We start from the raw sequence: 26,187 nt of genomic DNA, 5'->3' as shown, positions 1-26,187 counted from the left end.
AAGAGGAATTCTGCATTTCTCCCTGCCAACCTCTTACTTTGCCAGAAGTAATCTCTAAAAAAGACATGAAGGGAAGGAAAGAGGGGGAAGCGTTGTCACAGACAGTAAAGCTATTGTCTGTGAAGCAATTAGGCAACTCAATTCTCATGTGACTTTGCCCTATCCTACCACTGACTAATGAAAAGTGTCTAAAGATGTTTGTGGATCAGGACTTCTGTTGCATGTGCGTCTGGAGGAGACCACACAAGCATGATTTGTTGTCATCTTGTTATTGAAACAACTTTGTGACGTTGGCTGACTTTAAATGAAGTGTTTGGAAGTTAGTACCTAAACGCTATTGGCTATTTGATGTCGTTTGGACACACTAATCTGAGCCTGAGAAGGGTCCATCAGGTGTACTGCTCCTATATACCTCCTTCATCTGAGGAATTAATCCGTTTGGCAGCGCGGCTTCAGGCTGCGACGGGCCCCTTTGTGCAAGTGGGAGCGTTTGTCCGGCGTATCCTAACGGCACGGGGGGGCTGCCGGGGCTCCCGGCTGCCCGGGGAGGGATGCAAGAGCAAGCCAAGCATGTGCGTGTCTCGGGCGCGCTCTGGCCGCTGGTGTTGCAGGGTTCTCTCCCCAGAGGTGGTGACATCGTACTGAACAGCTTTCAAGGGGTAAAACTTTCCACTGGCTATTGGTGCTATTATAATAATAAAGCTCTTAAAGCAGTGGTGAGGCGGTTTAGACTAATAAATATTTCTGCATAACAGGGTCTGCTTGAGGCCACTCCAGCTCATGTGGGCTTATAAACCCCATCAGAATTATCATTCTGGGGAATGAGCCCTCTTGCAGTTATTTATCATGCTGTGAGCCCTTCATTCTTTGAAACTGGGGGCAGATGGATGCAATACTAGCTTTCATGTATGTAGGTATGTGGCAACAGGACTTTTCATGCCATCAGAAACCCTGGTCACTGAGGTTATGTTGACAGATTCGTAGTGGAGATGGTCACCTCTTAGCCCTGGCTGCTGCACTGGAGTGGTTCTTGGTCCAGGTTTGTGGCAGGGCGGTTCCCTTCCCGCATCTCCTCCGGCATGGACCAGGGTTGTTGATTCCCTGCTCCTCGTCCTGGAATTGTTGTGAGGGTGCCAAGGCTCGTAGATCCATGACTCCGAGCAAAGCAGGGTGTAAAGGTCATAGTCAAGACCATTAATAACAAGGTGCAAACGGCTGGTTTATATGTAATGTGAAGCTTTTTACTTATTTCATTTTTGCACTTTGGGGGCTCTGTTTGCTTATGGAGCACTTGGTGTCTGGTACCTATTTAGGCTGAGAGCAGGCAATTGGGTTCCTTCAGGCCTTCAGAGGAATGCAGAAAATTGTTCTCTGGTGTTGTAATTCTGCTGGGATAACTGGAGCTTATTTGTCTCACTGCTTATTAAATGCATACTTGTCTTGAGGTCCTCTTTTTTTCTGAGAAACATTGGGTGAATCCCAAGGACCACAACTGAGAGGAAGATTCCAGGGGGAGGGGGAGAGTGAAGTGCCTGCACCTCTACAAACTGCATCATCCGCCTCCAGTGCCAGCAGGATGAAGAGGTTAAATACGAGAGCAAACTCCCTTAGAGAAAAGGAGATGTACGTACGGGCCTTGTACAGACATAAATTAATTTTGCCCTTCCCCCTGCACAGAGATGACACACTGAGGGGAGATCCACCTCCCAGGCTACTAATATATGGGGTGTGTGGTTGGGAGCCACGTGAGGCTGTGCTGAGGTTTCAGAATGGGACCAGCTGTGGAGGCAGGGAGCAGATGTGCACAGATGCTGTATTCTTAGCAGAGGACAGTACTGGTAGCGAGGACAGAGAGAGCAGGTGGGGTTTCTACTCTACCAGTCTCTGGTAGTACCTGGCTTCCCCTGTTTTGCTCTTAAAAAGGACAGACCCCTCCCTTCTCTCTTCAGCTAAGCTGTACGGCCGCGTAGGTGGCACGCGGACTATTCTGATCTTCTGCTTATGGGTCAAGAATCTTCTCTAAACGTCAGGTCACACTGACAGTAGCGATGATAGCGGGCTTCTGTGTTCAGCCTTCTGTGGGCTGAATTCACTCAACTTTTAATAAAGGTGGATAGAGAGCTTCGGTTTCCAGCTCTGTCTCTGGTCTCCTGGCTCCCTCCTCCCTTTCTTGAGCCTCCTAAGTGGGGCGTGCTCTGCGCGCCCCAGCCCTTAGCACTGTAGGAAGACGACAGTGATCGGGGATGCTGCTCATGTGCTTGGAATTTTCCTAATTCCCAGCTTCGATTGTTGCATTGTGCTTTTTGGTAGGCCCTTCGGTGAGTCTGGTCATTGGGGAAAGCTAGATAACACACCCACACTTATTGCATCAGTACGGGTGCATCCATGACGATGAGTGTGTTTCTCCATCGGGGATCTTCTTGCTTTGGTTATTTCTGGCCAGTGACATTTTCCTTTTACTCTGGATGCAATCAGTTGTGCAATTGTACCGTGGCCTCATCAGCTCAGACCCTTCTCTTAAGAACCTCTTGATTTCTTTTCTAATTTGGCTGTAGGCTATCATCAGTTATAAAACAGTGTGACACAGTATGTGACTATTGCATTCTCCTGCGTTGACTCATCAGCTGAGATTCCAGAGCTGTAACCCCCCCTGCTGCTAGCTGGAGCAGCCCTCCGTGACTCGGCTTCAGTAATAAGGGATGTGAAAGCTCCCACACAGATCGTGACAGGTTATGCAAATGTTAGTCAAAATGCCCCAACAAATCTCTCCCTGAGAGCTGGGCCTGTCGCCGCAGGGGACCCCCCAGAGCCCGCGGGCGCAGGAACACGAGCAAAGCCTTTCGTGTAAGTATGGATGTGCCGGTGAACAGAAAGGGCCCACGGCAGTGACAAGGGGTTTCGGGACTGGGGTGTAGCTGAGCAGTGTACACACTCTGCGTTGCTGGGGGCCAAAAACTGAACCGATCTTATCCAGAAAAATGGTGGCGTCACCTGGGCTAAGGCGTGCTGTCAGTCCACGTGGTTTCATGGAGGGAATACCCTGAGTTTGTGTGGATCCCGTGTTTCTGATGCCGCCTTCCTCCTCCTGTGTGTCCTGTCCAGCTTCTTCAGAGAAGGCGGTTTATTCAGAAGGTTGTTAAGCAATTAATTCTGCTCCTCGTCCTTGAGCTCAGACATGCTTTTGACTGGAGGATAATTAGAAGATGATCTTGCATAAAAGGCTCCCTGCACATTTTAGGCAGGTTACTTGAGGGGCTTGTGAGAGGAACTGAGCGCTCCCTGATGAGACTGCAGCCTTCCTAAGTGTTTATGGGTGGAATACGCCTCCTCGCTGAGGATGAGTGTGCTGGAGGGGAGCTTCGGTAGGGCTCGTCTGCGGGAAGACATAGACCAGCCTGAATTCCTTCAGCCTGCAGTGGGACATCGTCTCGCAGAAGCGCTGGGAGCTAGCTCTAGCTAACCAGTACGTTGCTGATTCCCAGGCTTTTGCTGATTGATTTTTAATAAACAAGCGACTTGCACAGCCCTTTGCAGAAGAAGTGCTCGCCGCCTCTGTCAGGTAGACTCGCGCTCGTCGGGCTGTCTCTGTGACTGCTCCTCCGGGTGCTTCTGTAATCTGGTACCTGCTTCCAAGTGTTTTCACTCTGATTTACTGCCGTGCTGTGACGGGGGAAGGCAGCCGGGCAGGGAGTCCATCGTGCCATGGACTCGGCAGGGCTCTGGAGGGTTGCCTTCTCAGCTATGGTTATTCTACAAAATGCTGAACGCATCCAGTTTGAGTATCTCGGTGGTGATACGGGAAAGGGGGAAGCCAATAATCCCACGACGGCCTGTCCTTGGGAGTTTGCTCCTTTGTTTTAACATGTTGAACATCTGCATTCAGAGGGAAGACGTATTTTAGCGGCAGCCATTGATTAAGGTGTCATTCATCAGGTTGGGCCTACAGATCTGCTACGGAGCAGTATTTCTGCTGGAGGACACCTCCCGGGGTCCTCTGGGGAGGAAGGCATATTTATTGATGGCTGACCCTGGGTCCCCAGGCACCACGTCCCTCCCAGCCCATGGAGCGTGTCCTGCTCTGGGAGCTGGAGGGAGGGAGGCTTGGATTGATTGCTGAGGGGCAGCATTTTTTTTAGTCCGTTGTAAATTGATGGTAGGTGGAGCAGTAATGAAGATAAATGAGGGAGCTCTTCCCAGTAGATTAGCCTGCATGCTGACGGACACTGTGCTACGGCAGGCTTGAAATGCCTTTGGCCTGGCTCAGACCTCCCACTCACCTGCCAGCATTCCTCGGCACAGCCGAGACGGAGCAAATCTTCAGGGAAATTGCCTCCCCTTGAAATTCAGAGGGCTTTGAAGGGCCGGGGGTGAGACCTGGGAGCCTCCCAGGTAAACACCAGCTTGAGTGCAAGTTCTGCAAGAGCAGAGAGGGCGAAAGGTGCTGCTCAGCCCTCTCGTGCTGTCAGTACGGGATTCAAAAGGGAGATGGTTTAATTCTATAAGAAACAGGTTAGGGAGTGGGGAGGTGGGATTCCTGTAACTGTTTTGAGAGCTCTGTTAAAAAGTCACCTTTTTGCTTGTCTGTGGCTCTGCTGAAGGTCCTTTTCCTGCATGAGCGATCTCGGTGGTCTGGCATGGAGAAAAGTGCTCTAATCTGGCCCATGGCAGACTCTTTAAAATTCTTTGAGTAGTTCCCATCAGAGCAGTTTTCAAAGCAATTTTCTCTCGCCACTTTAATATTTCCTAGGGCTATTGGGTAAAATCCCCTTTCAGAGACGCTCTTCGCGCAGTAGCCGATGGGTGGTTTAGGACCGGAATAATCTTCTTTGCTTTAATCCCGTCCTGCTATTTTGACCTTCCTTCGGCCATCGCCATTGTAGCAGGCTCAGCTCCTACCCACACGTCTTGCTGCTGCTGGGAGAAAACCCCGAGTCCTCGGAGAGCTTCGCCAGCCCCTCCAGCAGCAATAGCAGCGTGAAAGCAGACCCCAGTTAAAAAAGTCTTTACAGGTGAATGTTACTGTTGACTTGTCCTCTCCCGTTGTTGATGTAAGCTTATAACTTCATGAAACTTGCTCTGAGAGCGTGAAACATCCTTACCTGATGATGATCAACATTAGGAGAACGAATCTCATTTTCCCTGGGTCAGGGAGAGAGCGCAGCCTGCCCGGGGCAATGGGCAGCCGGGCTCTGGGAGGGAAGTGTAGAAGCGCCCCTATCAGCTTCAGCAACTGCTCAGGAATTGCCAGGATTAAGGTAATTTATTTTTTTTTTTCACGTGGGTGAACTTAGTTTGCAGGTTCAGCTGTCTAATTTGTACAGTAAGCTTGTTTGTGTGGATTGGTACCTTTTGACCAGACTATAAAATATCTGTACACCAAATAAAGCATCTTTTTAGTCACCACTTGCCCAAATTGGGAAGAATTGAGGAGATTGCTAGAGATGAGTGGGGTGGATCTCCATAACGTATTTACTGGGAGCTCTGCAGCTGCCTGCCCCTCCTCTCATCAGCTTCAGTTTTAGTTGATGGTTTAAGTTTTGGGTGTTTGGTTTTGGTTGTTTGGTTTTGTTTTTTTCACAGGGAAGGTTTGGAAGCTAATCTAGCACCTCCTGCTCAACCCAGTGCTATGTCATTAGATGTCCTGGAGCGTGCTGCTGCTTACGAAGGATTCCCCTGGGGCTTTGCACGCTGGATGCCGCGGCTGCGCTTTGTGGGAAACAGCAGAAAACTCCCGGGGCAGGGAGGCCTTTGCTGTAGGACCACAGGAGCTGCAGGCAAGCAGGTAGAAGAAATGCTGCGGGCTGATTCCTGCTCGGGGGGAAAGTGCCCAGCTGGGTGTGTAGGAACTCAAAAAGCAAAGAACATGATTTTCTGATACAGGTTTATAATGAATTTTGACTTAAAATAATAAGCAGTATACACAACATACAGGTGAGTGTTACAGAGACACTGTTGTATCTGTTGACTTCAGAACCTACCGGTAAGTTCACAGGTTTTGTTTGCTTTCTCTAGCCCTCTGTGTCTGCCAGCATCTAGGGCTGGCCCTTGTCTTTGCGCAGTCGTTCATGTTTCAGCTCCAATGTACATCTCCGCTTGTCACCTTCGCTGGGAAGACGGCGAGAAGCCTCGTGCAGAGGTTGCTCTTGCTCAGCGGGGTCAGCAGTGCGGCCGGGGGGGGTGCGCCGGCTTTTCCCGAGGGAAACTCGGGGATCACAGAACTGTCTTACGGATTCACAACACCCTTCCTCTGGCCTTGCAAAAAAGTAAAAGCATGAATGCTTTCTGCAGGAGTGGATTATTCAGAACTAGTGTTTTTTTGCTGGTGAAACTTCACTGCAACGTAAGTTCTCTGGGGAGGTGCAGGTTTCCTCAGCCATCGCATCCTGACCGTCGGCCCTCCGCGTCTCTATAGGTTGCACCGTCCCTTTGCAAAGAGAACAACGGGCAACAGCAGTTTCACAGTTTAAGCAAGGATTGCAGACTCCTCCTAGGTAGGGGATTAGTTTTGCTGAGCAAATAGAAGGGTCCACAGTACCTCCTGGGAAACATAGTCCTTTCTTTAGTGCTTTGCAGAATTAATTAAATAAAAGCCATGCAGTTGAACTACAGCTCCCAGAATGTCATGGCCCTCAGGGCACAGGGTTTTAAAAAAATTGCAAGGGGGGGTGGCAATGGGTTCGTCCCTCTGTGCTCCCGTCTCCTCAGGTCTGGTCCAACCACTCGGCCCGTTTCGGTGCTTTACACGTGTGCACGTCCACAGTGTCCTCGCACTCCTTGCAGCGCACAGCGCAGCACCAGTGGAACTTGCACTCGCACTTGGTGACGCGCGTGACGCGCGTGGTGTCGTACCCGCGCCCGCAGCACATCACCTCGCAACCGTCCGTCCCGCGGGACATCTTGTTGCACACGCGACCGGCCGTGCCCAGGGAGCCTGCAGGAAGGAAGCGAGGGTGGGTCAGGGGGTCCGTCTTGCTCAAGTGCTTTCTCCACCCACCGCCCCGTGGTTGGTAGCAGCGGGCAAGATCGGCTATCTGCCACCTGCAACGGAGACCTTGGATACAACTGCCTTAGCAGTGGTGAAATCTCGTCGTTTCTGCTACAGCGTGGCCTCCAAAGGCTGGGCACGGGCTGTGGGGAAGAGGGTTGCGGAGCCTGTGCTTGCTTTGGTAAGGGCATGGGTTGCAGCATTGCTAGCGAGCCTGGCCAGGGGTGCAGCTTCGGTGACCCTCTGCACGGCCCCTTCCCCGCACGCCCCGCTGGAGCCCGCGCCCGCTGCTGCCCAGAGCACAGGAGCAGGTGAGACAGCTCTCTGCAGCCCCTCTGTGCCCGCAGGGGCCCTGGAGCAGCGTATGCCTGCCGAGCCGGGCTTTGCAGCTGGCAAAGCTAGAAATGCCTGTCTGCTCGGGCTGAGGGCTCGCCGAAGGGCGGCGGGAGCATGGGCTGCCTTCCCTGCTGCGCCCCCACAGCTACTGCGAACCCCCGACCCGGGGGTGCCCCAGGCTGGGAAACCACTGATCATCTCCGCAGGAGCTGAGCAGGCCTGATGCTGCCTTCCCCACTCTCATCCCAGCCTCGGGCTGTGTTCAGAGGAGAAGCCGGCAGCCTGCTGCGCAGAATGGGCTCTTTCTGCCTAAGGGAGCTTTGCTCTTCAGGAGAAAGGCTCTGAGGAAATGCTGCGCTGCGTTCATTGTAAGGGGCCTGATGGGTTTGCATCTTTTGGTGTAAAGCCTGGGGATTTTGGACAAACCCAGTCCTGTCCGTGCAGGTGTGAGGTGCTGTGGGGACCCAGCGCTCCAGTGAGCACTGATGCCTGCTGAGGGCCTGGGTGACTCCCCACAGCGCAACCCCCCCACCGGGGACTGGGGTTCGCTGGGGGAGCTGGCGTCCCAAAGCAGCCCTGCCAGGCTGGGCTAGCTGGGAGCTGCTGGCCTGTCAGGAGGGGAGGAAGAGCTGCTTTTGGGCAACGACTGGAGCTTTGGTTTTTACCTGCTGACTTGTCCATCACGCAGTAATCAGGTGAGTTCTCAAAATACACCAGATCTGTTTTCGTGGGCTTCCTGAAGTTCTTGTTGGCCACCGTGAAGCCAGTGCCGTCCTGGTTCATCGTCACCTGGATGGCCCCGTTGTATTTCTTCCTCAGGTAATCCCCTGTTTTTCGAAAATCTGACATTGCCAGCCAACAAGTCCTTAGTGTGCAGGAGCCGCTGACCCCGTGGCATTTGCATTCCAGCTTGAGGAAACGCTTCACAGCCTGTGGGAAGAAGGATGCTGTGAGAACCGGTGGTCACGCTGGGCATCGGACATCGTGCCTGGGTCTGCTTGTCCCTGGTGCAGCTTATCAGCCCTCGCCTGTGCGGGATGGGGCTCCTGATGGGAGAGGGGTGCTGCGTATGGAGGACGCATTCCCACGGTCACCGGTGCCAGCATCGGCGAGGACGCGCACTGGGGGCAAAGGTAAGCAGGGTCTTGCCAGGCAGAGCGTGCAGGGGGCACCGGGAAGGCAGGGCAGAGGGACCTGCCCCAGTCTCCAGCGGGACCTGCCCTCTGCAGACACCCAGGCTCCCACTCCTATGCCCACGTTGCTGACCATGCCCACGCCCCTGCCAGCAGGTGCCGGTGGGATGGCTGGGCGGGCACAGGGCTCAGCCGTAGAGGCTGCACTCACCATCCTCCCGCAGCGGTTGTTGTGCAGGTTCATCAGCGCCCGGGCGTCCTTCACTTTCTTCTCCTTGGCATCCACGAAGGCTTTGGCAAACCGGATCCCATAGTTGATGTTGTCGCTGCAGCCGCCCCAGTCGAACTCCCCACGCTCGTCCTTGGAGCGGCCCCTCTTGAGCGGGTCGCAGCTGCAGGCCTTCAGGTCCCCTTGACTGCACGCCCGCGTGATGGCGTAGACCACTCCAGCCGAGGAGATGGCGTAGACGAAGGCGGCCTCCCTGCTGCCTGCCGCGGGAAGAGAAACGGGGACGGGGAGTGAGCGTGCGGCTGCCCACAGCCCACCGAGGAGCGGGGCACCATGTGGCAGCACCTTCGCGGCTGGGGGGCGAGAACGTCCCGCACACAGGTAAGCCAAGTCTAGCCTCTACTTCCCTGGCTCCTTTCAGACTACAGGGAATTTCAGGTTGAGCCTCAGGGCTCAGCAGCCTGGGGTGTTGGACTGTTCTCAGGTCGCTAACCTGTGGCTTGGGGCTCCTGTGGGTGCCCATCGGTGCTGAGACTGCGGGACCAGCCAGCACCCTTCAGCCGGGGCTGCCCCTCTCCCGGGGCGATGCTGAGCGCGGGAGCTGGCGGCAGCTCTGGCCGGAGTCGGCTTTCCCTCCGCGGCACAGCGTGCCGCCTGCTATTTTATGTCTCTGGTTCGAGTTCGCAGCTGTTTTTATAATGCTGTAAAAGAAGCTGCAAATCAAAACCATGTTCCTCTTGGTTTTGAGAGCCTTTGAAAGCAACTTCAAAGGGAGCAGAGCTCTCTTTGGGCCTCGCAGGATGGGGCTGTGGCGAGGAGCTTTCATCATTCCCCATCCTCTGCCAGGAGAGGATGCGGGCGGGAGTAAAGGTGCCGTCGTGGGGATGGAGAGGCTGAGACCAGACAGGCTGGCGAGTGCTGTGCCCCGGCACTTACAGTCCTCTTCCCTCCAGCCAGTTCCTCTCTGGGGGTCTGGACTGTAGGCGCTGCTGCTTGCCTGCTCCGCCAGGCAGCTGCCCCATCCCCCCGCCAGCTGGGAGCAAGCCCCCCGCTCCCCAGCTCGCTCCACGGGTGCTCACATGTCCTCCATATGAGCCGCTCCTGGTGAGTGGAAAGGCTCTTCGCAGCTGCCTTTGATTTGGAGGCCGCGTGGCTGGATGCACCCCGGCACGTCACGGGGCACAGCAGCATCTGCCCTGCAGCGCCGCTGCCTGTGCCAAGGCTCGCACCAGCTCCCGGGGTCCGCTCGCTGCCAGAGCCCTCCCGGGGGTGGCTGGAGCCCACGATGCTGCTCCTGCTCTGGAACCGCCCCGTCCCTGTCCCCATCGCACCTTTCCTCTTTGCTCCTTGGGGATGTCCCTGCTTGTGTCGTATCCATCCCTCACCTGGAGCGGGAAGGTCCCTCCTGGGCAGGGTCTGTGCCCAGCTGTCCATGCAGGGCTGGCGTCTGCCCCGTAGCCGTGGTCCTCCTCCACCTTGGAGCCCGAAGCAAGGACTGGAGCCGCGGCCCTGCCTTGCCTCCCTTGCCATGTGAGGGAACAGCCCGTTCCCACGTGAACTGCTGAGTCCTGGCCAACCCTGCTCTCCAAATATTTATATATCCCATTACTGTTTACATATAAGCCTGTTCTCTGGAGGTGTCTCCTCCTTCCCCCTTCTCCCCCAGTGCTCCCCCTGCTCCATCTCAACTGGTGCAGCTATTCCAAACGCAGTGCTCTGCTCCCATTACTGCTTGATTAATTTACAGGGATAGGCAAAGCTCTCCTGAGGGAGTAATCCAAGCCACTGGGCACGGCCGCCCAGCAAGAGGAGAGACCCTCCCAGGGAGACAAGGCACGCGGCCAGTGGGAAGGGGACGGGGCAGAACCTACTTCGCAGCATGACCCGCCCGAAGACGGTGTGGTCCCGGTCCAAGGTGCTGCAGTTCCAGCGGTGGTGCCTGAACTGGTGCTGGCACTCCCGGATCCACTCCTTGGCTCCCTCCCCGACCGACTGCATGATGTCAGGGTACCTCTGGCACAGCTGCCGCTGCTTGTTCACCAGCCCAGGGATGTTATCGCAGATCACCCTCGCGCCCAGCGCCCCGATGTACCTGCGAGAGAGAACGGCGCCGCGTTACCGTGCTGCCTGCGGAGGAGGAAGGTGCAGGGCTCTGGCTCCCCAGGTCCTCACCCTGCTGGGGGGGGGGGTGGTGGTCTTATATTGAAGCCCACTTTTCCCTCTTTCTAGCTGTCACAGCTGCTCTGTGCTCTGCCAAGGGCATCCCCCCGCAGTGGCGTGCCCCCCTTGCAGCATCCCCTCTGCACGGGGCAGCCACGGAGCTGTGGTTCAGACAGGCAGGATGCAGGGACAGGGCACTGCTGAGCCATCACAGCCGCTGGGCTTTTGCCTTTGTATTTAACAAAATAATCCCAAGCTGCACCAGCCTGGGACGGGGGGAAGCTCTGCTCCATGTATGCATCGCTGCGGCAGGGAGCAGGGAACCTGCGGGGCCCATCTCCCCCAGGGGCAGCCAGCTACGGGTGCTTCAAGTTGTGGGCCCGCACCCCTGAGAGCCCGTGCTGCTCTGGTTGCTCCTGGGGTGGCACCGGAGGAACTTGCTGATGTGCAAAACCTCCCTCCCACCCTCTTCCCTCCATCGCAGCCCCACTCTGCAGCCTGGCCCTGCTGAGCGCAGCAGGATGGAGCCCAGCCCACACCAGTGCTGGTGCAGGACCTGCAACGCCTCCAGCCCGCACACTGTAGGGACAACGGTCCATAGCACAGGCACCCGTGCGATGCTCAGGTGGGGGAGAGAGCGGAGCAGGCTTTACCTCTTGTTGCTGCAGTCCTCGTTCACACCGTTATCCCCAGCTATCTAGTCCTCTCTGTGCATCTCTTGCACTGGAGAACATTTATGATCATGCCCTGAAGCTGGATAACCAGGAGGACTGTGTCTCCTGTCCTGCCTGTACCCTGCCTGTACCCTGGTCCCCTCCCTGCAGCGGTGGGGAGAGGGCAGGAGCTCAGAGCAAAAAGACAATGCACAAATAACAGTCTGGTAGAGCCTGGCTGAGCCCCATGGACACAGGGGAGGGAGGCTGGGCTCTGCCCTGCAGCCTCACACCAGCCTGGACAATGGCGGCAACGTGGAATTTTCCATCCCGGTCAGCCCCTGCCTGCGCCGCCCGCTCGCCCCAGCCAGGCAGCGGCTGCTTGTGCTGGAGGATGATGTTTGCCACGGAGCACAGAGCTGTGATTCTGGCTGGGAAGGATGAGGTTTGGGTGGGATTCAAATTTTTCAACCCCCCAGACTGGAAGTAAGAACCTCCCTTTAACAATAATAAAAAGCAATAAGCTTGGGCAATATTTCATTGTTTCTTTCTGGCCATGTTCTATCACTTCTATCAGCCCCAGAGCAAGCTTGCAGGCTCAGGAAACCCCTGCAAGCACAGAAAGCAATGGAATCTGTTCCTTCTTTTAAAATATTTTGTTTAAATGCTGGCAGAAGTACAAGGTCATCTCAGGCTGGAGCTGAGGATAATAAACCCGGCTCCCCATGGCTTTGTAAGCCCCGACTCTAAGGGCCAGCGAGCATTACTTTCACAGGCTTGCTCATCGGCTTTTCATCCTGCAGCAGGGGGACAAGGGAGATGGGAGAAGCTCTTTAGGAAAGAAAAGCCAACAGGAGCTCATCGAGCAAGGCTGAGGGTGGGCACTTAATTGCCTCGCTCGTGCTGGGCTGCGAGAGCCGCTGGTTCCTTCCCGCGGTGAGCAGGGCAGAGGAGCATCCCACCAGCTGGATGATGATACAGGCCCGGGGGGTTCAGGTACCCAGGCCCTGCCTGCCTGGTCTCAGCAAGGATGGGGATGGCCCGTCCCTGCCTACGCTGCCAAGAGCTGGGACGGGCTGCTGGGAGGCAGCGGTGTTGCAGGATGGAGGTTGCAGCCATGGCCAAAGCTCCTTTTCACGGGAGAAAAGGGATGCTGGAAAAGGTAAAACGTTCTTTGGTGGGCCACCTCACCAGGGACCTTGTGGGGTCCCATCCCCTGTGCACCGCCAGCGCTGGTGAGCTGTGGCTCTGGTCTTGGTAACAGCGGTGGGCTGTCGGCGGGGCCGGCTTTGGGGAGACAGGCTGGCAGCGGCGCTGCCTCCACAGCGGGAGACTAACACCATCCCCTGGGAGACTGAGATCAAGGAAAACCCTCCAGACAAGATAAACACCAGGCACTCCCTTTTTCACACTGTGAGCTAATTACTTCTCGTTAATTCTCCTGCCAAATACCCAGATCAGAGCAAACATTATCAGCAGGAGAAAGTGGAAGGAGAGCAGCGTGAAAGGCACTGACCGCCGAGGGTGCACCTTGCTGTGCAGGGTCCCAGACCCTCCCCGGGGTCGGTGGCTGCAAACGAGCAGTGTATTTGCTGCAGTACCTACAGGCTTCCACCTGAGATTATGTACCAAAATCTGTCCCGCGATTGCTGTGCTGTTGGGAAGTGGCATGGCACGACAAGGGGGGAAAATTCTTCACGTGTCTTGGAAAGGCTGCGGATATCTCGGCAAGACCGAGATCTTCCATTTCGTGAGAAATCCTCCAGTTGGGTTCAGTTACTCTGAAATGAAGCGAGACGGGGAACATCAGAAGATTCTGGCAAGCAGAATTTTGGGAGGGAAAAAACCCAAACATTTGTTTTGGATTGATTAAAGCATCCCATCCGATTTTATTTCTAAAAAGCTAAGACATTTTAAAAACACTGAAATAGGGAAGACAATGGATGTTCTGAGAAGTCCCCAGCTGCCTTATCAGAACTTTGTTTTTAAAAAATGAAATTGTGCTGGAAGTGGCAAATTTCTGTGAAATGCAGTACTCTTGGGGAATCTGCATTTTTACAGCACAAAAAAAAAAACCCCAAGCCCTGGGTTCAGATAAATCTGTGAGAAGGAACTGCTCTTGATGCTGGAGCCTGCTCAGGCCTGGACTTCTGCACGGTCAGGAGAGAGGCAGGAGCAGCCTGTGAGAGCCCGGCAGCCTGCAGCCAGGAGGGGCTGGGAGGGAGGTAATAATTAAGTGCATGTGGGGTAACGACCCCCCCGCCCTATCAAACGGGGCCCCGTGGATGCTGCCTCCTGCAAGGTCCTCCTGCAGTGTCTGTAAAGCCTTTGCACTGCCCTCTCGCTAAGGGCAGAGCTGCTTGCTCCGCTCAGGCAGAGGGGCTGGCACCCAGCCCTCCGACGGCCTTTGGCTCCGCGACGCTGCATCGTTTACGTCTTGCAAACCAGAGTGCAGTCACAAGCGCGCTGTGTTTCCCTCTGTCCCTGGAGTTCAGCTGCCAGGCGGTGGGCGTGAGCCGCCGCGCTGCGGGAAATGCCGTGCTACCACGCGTGGCACCGGACCTCCACCTGCCCTTCCCCGTTCCCCGCGAGGAGCACCTCGTACAGCAGCAGAGACCAGAGACTCCGTGTTACAAAGGCAAGTGCTTTCAGAGCCTGCAAGGTAAAGGAGGTAAAGCGCTCCTCGCTCCCTGCTAGCCTTTCTCCTCTCTACAAGTAATCTGCTGCACGGACACATCCACCGGTGCAGCTGAAGCGAGCTCATTCTCAACAGCCCGGGAGCGCTGGCGCTCCGATGCATCGGGGGAACAGGAGACAACTGTCACATGTTGGCTCCCAGTTGTTTTTCTTGTTCTAAGAGTCTGCTGACTTCGACTCTTGTAAACAAGGAGAAACCTAAATTGCTTCTAAGATAAACATGCAAATCAGAGGCAGACGCATCTATTTACTTGGCAGCATGCATTTTGTGCTAACCCCCTTCCACAGCTCGCCTCCGTGCTGTATGTGTCCTGCTCCCGTGCTTCCCACAAGAGCCTGCCCAGCTTCCCAAGGGACTCGCAGACTCCTCCGGGTGCTCTCGCAGAACCGTGTGGCCCGTGTCATGTCTCTACCCTCAGCTCGGACTGCTCTGCTGAAAGGCTGAAGAGCTCAGAGCTTTCCGACCCACAGCAGCTCTCTGCCCTGTACGTGCAGTCCCCTGCGGGTTAGGAGGGGATCCCCGCCATTGCAAGCGGGCTGTGAGTTCCTGGGAGCTGCTGTGTCTTGTCCCAAGGAGCAGATTCCAGTACGCCTCATTCCTTTTCTATCTTCACCTTGTTGGAATCTTTTTCTGCATCAATAAACTGTGCTTTTGGCACAGACGTAGTGTACGCAGCTTCCCAGTTCCTGAGCCCTTTAATAGGAAAGACCAAAAGGCTCAGGAAAAGCACCGTTCCCCGGGTGCAGCAGTGGCTAGGTCAGGAGCACAGCCTCAGTCCAAGGCACTTCAGCAACAGGCAGATGGGAGCTTCTACTGCTGGAGAAAGGAGACCTCTCCAGCTGCCTGGGCCAGCCTGCCCCAAAGGTGTCGGCATAAGCCTGGCTGTGTGGCTGCGGAGGGGTTTCTCCAGCTCCCAGGAGTACCAGGCTGCGCTTAACCCCTTAAACAGGGGCCGCTCTGCAAAACCAGTGGCCAGAGGGAACCATGACTCTCAAGATCAAAGTAGGAAGATGCTGGGAAAGGGAATTCAGTTTCTCTTTATTTATAAATAACCCGCCCCCTGCAATATAGACCTGGGACACCTCCAGGTTTGGGGTTTTTTTTTTGTAACTCACAGCTGTTGGCAGTCATTCTAATTGCTAAAACCCTGCTGGCTGATCCAGTGCCTTATGGGGGCAGCTCTCCAGACCTGAAGAGGCAACAGCAGCGAAGCCCCTGTGCGCACCGAGCTCCAACCACCACCAGTCACCCGCAAAGCAGCGATTCTTCGTGGAGTCGGTAAGTCAGCCCAGCAGAGGCGAAGCCTCGTACCCCTGCGGCGTGCCCGGCTGCCGCTTGCTTTGCGTAGGGCTGGGGCGAGCGTTGCAAGGAAATACCAGCCGTGCGGTGCTGCGGTGGCCGGGGGAAGGTCTGCGTTTCCTCCTGGTGCCAGCCCAGGGCTTGCTTTGTCGCATGGTATCGGCCTTTGCCCAGGCGTGCCGGCGCAGGGTGCTCTGGCTACGGCTCCCCGAAGGGCAGGGCTGCCCTCCTCCAGCGCCGAGCGCGCGCCTTGCCTCGGCCGAACGGCCGCCTCGGCTGCCTCCCGCGTCGCCGCGACCTGGCGAGACCCGAGACCAGGAGAGGCTTAGCGGGCATCATGCTACTGCTCGGGACTCACTAGTGGGTTTCGGGTGGAAATGTTTCTTGAAAAATGAGGTTTTGAAGAAAGAAAAGCATTTCATGGGAATGGGTAAATTAAGTGGAATCGGAACGTGCTTGTTTGTCGCTTTTCTGTAATGCCAAGGTGTTGTTGAGAAATACGGCAGTGCGCTAATTCAGTTCCTAATGAAAGCTATACTAGACACGCTGCTGTGTCTAATAGTTCATTTTACACCATTTTAGATGTCATTGAAAAACCTATTTGAGCGTTACTTTCCTTCAGAAGGGAAATTTTTTGAATTGCTATTCTCAGGCAAATCTCAAAATTTTTAATTTTTTGTGCTCTGCTTCAGAATCAAAACAGCTGCTGAAACATTGGACGTTCCCACTGCGGGGAAACCAGGGTTGCACCAGTACCGTTAAAGGCACAATTTCACATTATATTAATACAAAATGAGCTTAACTAAAATCACTGTCATAGGTTAGCTGTACGTTGGGACAGGGATGCCCGTGCTACGGTGATGCTGCTGCGGCACCTGGAGAGCTGAGGCACGAGGCTTCTATGTTGTCACTTGTTGATACAGAGGGAGGTAATGGCTGAAAAATGGTGGCAGGTTAACAGTTCTCCTTCCCGCGGCTTCTCTCTTCCCGAGGATCCCAAAAACATTTTGCAAACTGTTTGTTACTCCTTGCTCAGCAGCAGAGCAAGGTGGGAACAGAAGCGCGGGGGGGTGCAGTGCCCGGGGGGCAGGAGGTGCCCCGGCCAGACACAACACCATGAACCCTGTCAGCTCGGTGGCTTTGAACTCATCGAGGGATGCTCCTCTGACCTGAAGCCGGGGCTCGGCACAGGCGGCAGGCTCGGCTCTGACACCCCATTTAACAGGTTTTCAGCTTGAGAATTTGCCTTTCCTGATAGTGTCTCTCCCCAACAAGTGCAGGGTGCTCTCGACTGGCTTAAGGCGATCTGGACAGCTTAAATCCCTGGACCCTCAGCCAAGTCAGCCACTCCCTGGGGCTCCAAACAGGCTCCCTCTCTTGTTACTGGCGGTACAGAGATGCAGGCAGCCTCGCACTGTGTGCTGTGGTGCAGAGCAGCACCCAGGGGCTCTGAACTTGACCAAACCACATTTAAAACAACGACAAAAACCCAAAACAAAGAAGCAAGCAAGCGAGAAAAGCACCAAGGTGTTGTTCCTGGCCAGGTTAAGCACGCCTCTCAGTTCCATACCCTCCGATGGCCACCGACTGCCTGTCACACGTAGATTTCCCACCTAATATTACTCAGGCAAATAAGCTCAGCACCATTTGGAAGAAATGCTGAGATTTGAGCCCCTCCACAGCTCCCGTTGGTGCTGTCGGACACCCGTGAGCTGAGCTGTAGCTGGGGCTCAGTCCCAGCACCGAGTGTTCCCCTCGGCACAGGATCTGCTCTCGCCCTTGAGCGTGCCGTGCCATGCTCAACCACGAACACCGCTTGCTCCCCAAAACAGCCCTGGGAGGGGTAGCACAGCACTGGTTTAGGCTCCACCATCACTTACAGCGCTGGGGGTTTCTCTAGGTCTTTCTGCAAATTGACTGCTGTGAAACCCCCGCAGTTCCCCTTGTCTGTGCCCGGGCAAAGCGTGGTCCGGCCGTGCCTTTGCAACCCGATGCGTGCCCAAGCGCCGTGCCTGCGGTGACCTCTCCAGCCTCCCCTCCCGGGTCAGCACTGGGGGACGGCAGCGCTGCCCGCAGCTGCCACAGCCCTGGTCCCTGTCTCCCCGGGCGGGAGATGCTCAGCCCCTCGTGCAATCCGTCCCGCAGGCTGGGACCATGAGCTTGTTTTACGCAGAGCCTGGTCGCTGCTGACTTCTCCAAGAGCTGTACTGCTGAGGTTGAGATGAGAGTGTGGTCTGGCTTCTTGGTGCTATCAGCTGCTGCTGGAGTCCTTCCCCGGGGAAAACTGATTCACCTCCCCATTGCTCTCGTAACCACTTTGATAATCCTGAAAGATCACCTTGGGAGCCAAACTATCTTGGCTTCTGCTCTCTTCCCATCCCACTGGATCGACACGAAATCTGTATTTTGGTGGGAGGCTGGAAAGCCCCAGGCAGCTTTCGGAGACACCTCGTTCCGACAGGATCAAATCCAACATCGCTGCCTCTGTGCCTGATAACGAGCAAATTCCAGTGCACCTGGCAGCATTTCACCTCCTTGAGTTCTTTGCATACTTCCCAAGGATGCTGCACTCTCCTTCCTCTGCTCTCCCTGGCTGTGGCCAGACAATTTATAGCCAACTGCAAAACGCTTTGGGTTGCAAGGTGCTACAGACATTTGCAATATTATTTTATTATTATAAACCCTGAGTATTTTATTAAGACCCACTGGGAACAGGGCCATCCTGGACTGCTGGAATTGTTAACGCCTTGGAATGATTAATAGTCCTAATTTCCTCACTTAGAGCCACCGCTCTGTATGTTGAGAGTGTTAGTCTCACTTGAATAATTTTTAATATCATAATGCCGAGCCACTACCAGTGCCATTCAAGGTACATACATTCCATTTTCTGCACTATGCTCTTTTCTTATTTTCACGCGTGTCGCCCTCTCTCCAGCTGAGAGCCTTCGGCTCCTTGTCCGCGGCCCCTCTCTGCGGTGTCCCCGCGCCCGTGTGCAGTCAGCGGGACGCAGCTTCTGCGGGAAGGGCTGAACCGTCCGGGAAACGCTGCGGTCCCGGGCAGCCGGACCCAAATGAGCGCCCAGCCCTGCGCAGGCCCGCGCTGCCCCGCCGCCCCCTCGGCTGACGCGGGAGGGTTTGCTGCTGGCGCCTTGTACCGAGCGTGACCCGGAGCTCGCGGTCTCTTCTTGCTGCGGTACAACGGGAGGATGTGCGTCGGGTGAGCAGCAAAGCCCCTGCATGCTCGGGCCGCTGCAGAGGCAAGGAGGGGTGACGGTGGGAGGCTATAAAAGCACCGGGAGAAAAGGACTCCAGTGCCTTCTGCCATAGTGGACAAAATCCCGCTCGTTGCTGGATGAAGGCTACTCCCCAGAGGCGGTGTTGGCGATGTGTGAATGCAAGACAAATTGCTCATCAAAAGCATGCTTTCCCTATCAATTTTTTTCCCTCCCCAAATCGCAAAGCAGTTTGCTAAGGGGTCTAAGTAAGACAGTCTCTGGGGGTAAAGTAGGATGGATGATTCTTCTCTTGTCGTGGCTCACCTTGCGTGTCGGGTGCGAGCTGCTCAGAGCAGAGGCCGTGTGTTCCACAGGACCTAGCCCAGCACAGACCTCCTCACGGTGGGCTGCAGGCACTGCTGAAATTGGTATTAGTAATAGCAAAAGCTAATGAGTTTGGAAGAGCAGGAGGGTTTTTTCTTCTGCATTTCTTTCTAAGAAATATTTCCTATAGGTGAAAGTGACCCTAATGACAAATGAACTAAGAAACACAATTAGGGTTATTATAACGGCGCAGAGTGACTGAGAGAACCCATCTGTTCAATACACCCCAACGGAGAACACCAGGGTTGCTGCAAAGGCCACAGGGTTCATCCTCCATCAGTCTGACGTTACTTTAAAACTTATTTTTCAAAGCGTGGCTGCCTGGACAGCCGGAGCTGTGGAGCGCCGCAGGATAAAGACTTCCTGGTCGCTGACCTCTTGCTTTTATTGCCGTGCAAAGCGCTCTGCAACAACAAACGTAGAGCTGGCGCGAGACCCCGCGGATGCCCCGTGCCCCGAGCGCTGCCGTGCTGCACATCGTCTCCCCGTTGAGAGGGTGAGTCCCCCCGGCACCTCGCCTGGGACAGCCCTGGGGCCGCGACCGGGTGGGCGAGGAGCCGCTCTGCAGCGGTTTGTCCGCGGCACAGGGCGGCATCGGGAGCTACGGACACGCAGTCCTCGGAGCCGCCGCGGAAGCTGCCAGACCCTCCTGGGGCTGCTGCGGGTCTGCCCTTCTGCGGCTGGCACAGAGGGGAGGCAGCGACACCCCCGCGCACCCCAAAGGGTTACACCGACGGGCTGTGGAGTTCCTCCACGCAGCTGTCTTTCCCTTGGCTTAATTTCAAACATTCCTATTGATGCTACTTCCCCTCCCACACACCTCGGTGTGGTGCCTGTTTAAATGAGCCCCTCTCTCCTCCTTCCATGCGTACGTGTGGCTCGGTTTTTCCATCACTCTTTGTGCCCATCCACATGTGCATCTAGACCAAGACTCAGCACCGGTGTCACGATGGAAACACAGGGAAACCCCGGAGAGGCACAGCTGCAGGAGCACTGCTCCTTTCGCCCAGTCATGGTGGGAACATGCCCTTCTCCACCTGCAACAGGGTTGTCCTCGCCAAGCCCTTGGGACGGGCTTGACACCAGCTCCTGGGGTTGCTCTAGCACGGAGGGCACGATGGCCACTCTTGCTTCACCATCTGCCCTGGGTGTGTCTTGCCTGCCCGTGAACACAGACCTCCTTCCCCGGCCGAGGAAGGGAGCAGGAGCACGGCGGCTAGAGCATCTCTAAGAGAGCCTGTCCAGGCACCGTGCCGCGGGGTGCAGAGGCTCCCCCAGTGACCCGCCGATGCCTTGAGGAGCCCCACGTGGCCGCCAGACTCCTGCATGCTCCCCGACCCGTGCCCAAGCTTGCGTTAGTCTTCCTTCCACAGATTTGTTTTATCTCTTTGGGAGCCTGATGCCTCCCATCTGTTCCAATGCCAGATGAAATTAAATATTTGTAGTTTCCAAGGGCTGTGGTTAGCAATAAACAAGTTAGCTCACAAGGATTTGGTGCGCCTGGGGCTGGGGGGGTGCATGTGGGCTTGCAGGCAAGTGGGTATGTGTGAGGGTGGGGTGCAGGGGTGTGTGTGCATAGGGCTTTGTGTACATTTTTCTTTAACCAAACCTTCAATTTAAAATGGCTTTCCACACCAGAGCAGCTAGCCGGGCTCTCAATAGCGAGTAAACTCTACTTAGTTATTTACACCAAGTTTGTTTATTGCATAGTTTATGTTTATAAGCAACATTTGTCTAATCTTCCAAATCTTTCGGAATGAATTTCAGAGGCCGCTTTCGGGGCCCGATGTCCTCTCGCAGCACACGCGGGGCACAGCCCTGCCCGGTGGGCGCCTGCCCGGGGACGGCCGCTGTACCCCGGGTGATGCTCTTCTCCCTCCCCAAGTGTGCCCAAGTGTAAATGGGATTTAGGGATTTTCCCATTGCATTCCTCCTTAATTTCTGTCTGTGTTTCAGCTGGTATTTTGTTGCTCAGTAACCATTTACAGTTTGGGAGCATTTCTGTGTGGATGCTGCTCCCCACAGCCACGGCCATCCCGCTGCCCTCGGAGCCCGGGCAGTGCCGCCGGCCGCAACCTCACCTTCCCGAGGCCGTCCCGTGCCCGCGCAAACGCTGCTCTCGCCACTACGTGCTCCGAGCACATGCACCCACACACACGTACCCACGGACACTTTTTTGAGCACCAAAGTTCACCAACTCCTGGCATTTTTGCGAGGTGGCGCAGGCCGTGCCTGACATCACTGAAAATTAATAATTTGCAGTTGTTTGGAAGAAACATTTGGTTGATATTTCCTTTCCATGTACTGTGATCAGAACTGACCCAGTTTTTTCTATTAATCTACTTTAAAAGTCAACTCTGAAAATGAGAAGCATTTCCTCTATTTCCACAAGTTTATTGTGTGTGAATCCCTAGAAGAATTTGGCAATAATAATAAAAATAAGGAATGATGATGCACCACCAAATGTATTTACTGTAATATCAGTAGTGCTAAAGATGTGCTTGGAAACCTATGCAAATCACTGAATAACTTTTTCCCTAAACCACAGCTGGTTAAAACCATTTTCAGTAAAACACAATTTCATCTAAACATGCTATTTTATCAGAACTGACACGTCCAGCGGAGCAACGCTTGCTTCAACAAAGGCTTTTCTTAGGAATGTTCTGGTCTACAGAAGAGAAAGTACGATTGAAAATGTGAACTTTAGAGCTTACCATGTTTTGTTTTCTAAAAAAAATTTCTTTTTTTTTTTTTAAAGTCATGTACTTAGGGTCCCTGAGACCAATTCTGCTTGCCAAAAATGTCCAAAGGGCCCATGCCTGGCTGCCGCATGGCTGGGGAGCCAGCCTGTGCTGGGGGGGGAGCTGCCAGCCCCGGCCATCCCATCCTGGGCTCCGGCCCCAGCCCCGGGGCTGCCCCCGCTCTCCCTTCTCCCTTGAACGAGCAAACTGCTGCGGGAGCTAAATCTAGCTTCCTCTGAATAAGCCACAGCTACCGAGGCTTAAAATGTGGCTGGTTTTCCTCCCAGTAGTTGGGAAGAGACGTGCGCTTGGAATTAGGGCAGGCACCGCGGCAGAGTCATTGTGGGGAGAAGTGGGGTACAACAGCAAGGAAAATAGGTGTTTTTTGCACTCCTCCTAAATAAATAATTTTCACACTTCAGCCAACATCCACGCGTGTTACCAGAACTGCCCAGCTCTGGGCAGATCATGCTGTGACTGCTCCATACCTCGGCTTTTTCCACCTACTTCACCCCATGCACCCACTTTTCAGCTCTAATGCCTTCTTCTCTTGCCTCCTCAATAATGAAGTCAAATAACCCAACTTCTCCGCTGCCCTAGACTCTTCCTTCCTTCCTCAGCCTTTAGCATATCACAACATCACCTTCCACACAGATGCCGTCCTGTCTTCGCCTGCCCTGACGGGTGGGGGCAGATCTGGTGGCTGGAAGCCAGGCCAGCACTTGCATCAACCTGATGCTCGCTGGTGGCAACTCATTTTCTCGCGCAGTGATCTCAGTTCCCTGTGGCCTGATCAGGCTGCAGGAGGTCTCCTCTGGGCATGGCCAGCAACGGCACTGGTCTTGCTAGTTTGCATTCTACGTGCCCCCCGCAGCCCGTGCTGCCCTCTGAAGCTGCTCCTCACGCGATCCACCTTTTGTGCCTGGCTGCAACCCGCTGCCCGAGTGGCCTGTCCCTGGGTATCCTGCTCCCTCCCAGCTTCCCCGGTCACCTTCCTCACCCTGGAACCGCTCTCCCAGGGATGCCAGCGTGGCCACGAGTGCCACACGCCCAGACGTGCTCTCAAACGCTAGGAATACTTGTGTTATCGGCATGACTACTAAGTGCTCCAGGGCCCTCGCAACACGCTCCGCGGTAGTTGAGGAATTCCAGAAACCACCGTTCTCTTTCGGTGGCAGATGGGTTGGATTTGATTAAGTTCTGCTTCATCCACTGCGGCGTGCTAATGATGATGAGATTGGCATGGAAAGCACTGTTTTCCACAAGATTAGAGAGAGCTTTTACAGGGTGGGGGACACTGAGAGCTTTTCTGCAGCAAACTAATTTTTTCTCCAGTGTAACTGAACTACTGAAGCAGCACGGGGACGCTCTGGAAAACTTCACAGTCCTTGTTTTTCTAATTACTGTCATTCTGCATACATGGATTTCCATTGTTAGAGGAGTCGGGACAGCAGGAGATTAATTTCTAGAAGGCTGGTGTTTTCTGTGGCATCACTTCTATCTGTTACAGAGCCTCATCTTATCCAAATGAGGGAGAACAGCAACTTCTAGTCCTACGAGAAGCTGTAACAGAGTGCGTGGGGCAATACCGAGCCCGTGGGGCTCCGACTGGCAAAGGGCGGACTGGGGGTGCCACTCGCTGCTGCCACTTCCCGGGTCTAAACCGTACCGCGGGGCTAATCCCACTGCCCGGGGAGCGATGGCTTTTGGGGGGGTCACAGCGTGTGGGGCTCGGCTCCCCGGCAGATGCGGTGGGAGCGGGGGCGCCCCGCGGCAAGTCCCGGCTCCGGGGGCGAAGGGGCGGCGGCGGTGCTTTCGGGGCGCCCGCGGAGAGCCCCGGTCCCGCGGCAGGCGGGGGGCGCGGGGGGCTCCCGCGGGGGCTGGGACCGGGCAGGTGGACCCGGGGGAGCCCCGAGCCCGTCCCGCCGCGGGGCTCCCAGCCGGGGCCGGGACCCGCGACGCGCCCGGCGGCTGGAGGAGGGCGGGGGGTGGGAGCCCTGGGTCTCCCGCAGCCTCGGCCGGTCCTCGCCCTATCCCGCCGCCCCGCACGGGGCTCCCACGGCCGCACGTCGGGCTCCGGCTCCAGTCCGGCGGGGCTCGGCGCTGCTCCCCCGGCTCCCGCATCCCATCCCATCCCACCGCCATCCCGCGGCCGAGCCCCGCGCAGCTCCCGCCGGCGGCGGCCCGGGCACCGTCGGGGCGGCGGCCCCGTCGCGGGGACTCACCACCACGAGGAGTCGGCGCGGGGCGTCAGGGCGAGGAGGAGGAGGACGAGGGGCAGGCGAAGCCGCGGGGCCGCGCCCGCCGTCCGAGGGAAGGCTCCGCACTCCGCACGCCCGGGGGCCACGGCAATCCCAGGAGGCGCTTCCAGGCGGTTCGGGCTGAGCATATCTCTCCGGGGCGGGGTCCAGACGGAGAAATGACCGGGGCGGGGGGTCCTGCCCGCGCTCCCCTCGAGGGCGCTGCCCCTCACGGCCCCGCGGCGCGGCTGCCGGCTCCGCGCTGCTGAGCGAGCCCCGGCTGGGCCCCCGCTGCCAGGCGCATGCTGCTGGGCGGGGGGCGGCAGGGCCGGGCCGGGCGGCGGGGCTCGCCGCTCCGAGGGGTCCCGGGCGATCAGCGGGGCCGGCGCCCCCCGAGCGGCGCGGGGCGGGCGGCGGGGCCGGGCCGGGCCATCGAGGTCCTTGCGCGGAGGCCGAGGACGCTCTGGGGATGGGAGCGCGGGGGCCGTGGCCAAATATCGGCGGCGCCCGCCGTGCTGCGGGCTCTCATTGGGCAGAGTCAGAGGCGCGGAGCCGCCGCTCCGGCCGGACCGACCCCCACCTCCCCGAGGGCACGTCGGACAGCCCCCTCCGGGCTCCTGCCCACCGCCGCCGGGGCTGCCCCTGCCCCCGCCGCCGCCCCGCTCCCGCGGGGACGCGGCGCGGAGCCGCCGGCCGCGGCCGCCCCGTCGGGCTCCGCCCGGGGAAGGGGCGCAGCGGCGCGGCGGGATGCTCGGGGCCGGGGCCGCCGGCGGCTCCTCCCGCGCTCGCCCCCGCCAGGTGTCACTGCAGGGTGGGAAACGGCCGGCGGGGCTCCGCGGGGGTCCGCACCCCGCCTGGGGGCCGCCGGCCGCGCTGCGCCCGGGGCCGGGGCCGGGGCGAACCCGCAGCCCCACGGGGAGCTGCAGGCAGCGGCCGGGGGGACGGGGACACCGTCGCTGTCGTTAGGACTGGCGCTCCCCGGGGCGCCGGTGTCCTCCCGTGGGACAGCCGGTGGCCGAGCGCCCCTCGGGCCGCTTTGGCGTGGCCGTGTGGTCTCCACCGCTGCCGTGCCCCTGCCGCCTGTGGCTGCGGGACGGGGAGAGCCGGCGGACGAGCTGCCCTGGGCTCTAAGCTTTCCTTCCTCCGGCGCCCTAAAACTCTTGGTTGGTAGCTGGTGAAGGCCACCCTTACCTGGGCGCTCCCTCTTCCCCGTGTGGTCCCTGGCTGGCTGCTCCTTCACCTCCAGGGAGGTGAGCAGGCATTAGGCTGCAATGGGTACCCTCTCATTGCTGGCACTTCCCAATATGCCTAATTATTTACTGGGATTGCAAACCTCATTGTCCACCAAAGTCCTTTTGGCATTGCCAGAGCCCTCAGCCGCCCCCTCCCCTCCACCCAGCTCAGCTCACTCTGCTCGTTCCTTCCTATTCCTGTTGCTGCACATCAGAGAGCGACTTCCCCGGCCCAAGAGAAACTGGGACTAGAAACTCGCAGTTGGTTATAATCCAATTACACTTCTGAAAACTGCAGCGACAGAAAGCTGGTGCTGGTAGGGTGCTGTCCTTTTGTCCGAGAGCCCAAATGGAATATTGCATTGCAGCTTATTCATAAAGCAATTGCACTGAAAGGCCGATATTTATAGACCTGTGTGGAAGGCTGTGTGTCTGTTTGGAAGACCCATCATAGTGGCTAGCGTGCTGGGGTCTCTGCTGTTGCTGTTTCATGGGCTTTTCTCTGTTACTGGATTCTTGTCATTCAAAGGGAGGAGGCTGAGTTCTCTGAATGGGGTCTTATGGGAAAGGGAGGGGAGAAGGTGACAAGTGCCGCGTTCCTGGGTGTTCATCTGGGTGTGCAGGTCTTGGCTGTGACGTGGTGCTGGGCAGGCCTCGGGTCGGGCTGTAACTGGCTCCGGGATGAGGCCAAGAAGTACTGGTGCAGGCAGCGGTGCCAGCCCTGGGAGGGGAGGTTGGTGGGTGTCTGGGGGGGGAGGGTTGCAGCTGAATTTAGATGTTGAAGTGGCACACTTGGCTGGGCTTCACAGAGCTCTGCACCCAGCAGGCTGAATTTCTCTGTCAACCTGGTTGCTTATTTTGATGTTCTCCTGCACAAGACCT

General features: G+C 56.6%; 1 protein-coding gene across 1 annotated transcript; it reads right to left on the bottom strand.

The window, feature by feature from the left end:
• Window positions 1–5,864: 5,864 nt before the first annotated feature.
• WNT2B (Wnt family member 2B) lies at window positions 5,865–24,822 on the bottom strand. Its single transcript, XM_064471932.1, has 5 exons — window positions 24,059–24,822; window positions 10,555–10,775; window positions 8,666–8,943; window positions 7,987–8,251; window positions 5,865–6,931 (listed from the first exon to the last, which is right to left on the bottom strand). Exons 1-5 carry the CDS (start codon window positions 24,220–24,222, stop codon window positions 6,702–6,704), a joined length of 1,158 nt encoding a protein of 385 aa, XP_064328002.1. The 5' UTR covers window positions 24,223–24,822; the 3' UTR covers window positions 5,865–6,701.
• Window positions 24,823–26,187: the final 1,365 nt, after the last annotated feature.

Source organism: Phalacrocorax carbo, chromosome 23 (genome assembly GCF_963921805.1).
Source record: "Phalacrocorax carbo chromosome 23, bPhaCar2.1, whole genome shotgun sequence".
In the NCBI taxonomy this organism is placed as follows: domain Eukaryota; kingdom Metazoa; phylum Chordata; class Aves; order Suliformes; family Phalacrocoracidae; genus Phalacrocorax; species Phalacrocorax carbo.
Note: the sequence above shows the minus strand (reverse complement) of the source record. Positions and strands in the feature narration are given on the sequence as shown.

Coding starts and splice junctions, on each gene's coding strand:
- WNT2B (XM_064471932.1), bottom strand. CDS start 24,222: ATGCTCAGCCCGAACCGCCTGGAAGCGCCTCCTGGGATTGCCGTGGCC. Junction 10,776..24,058: donor CGCGCCGACTCCTCGTGGTG/GTGAGTCCCCGC, acceptor TCTCTCTCGCAG/GTACATCGGGGCGCTGGGCG. Junction 8,252..8,665: donor ACAACCGCTGCGGGAGGATG/GTGAGTGCAGCC, acceptor TTCTTCCCACAG/GCTGTGAAGCGTTTCCTCAA.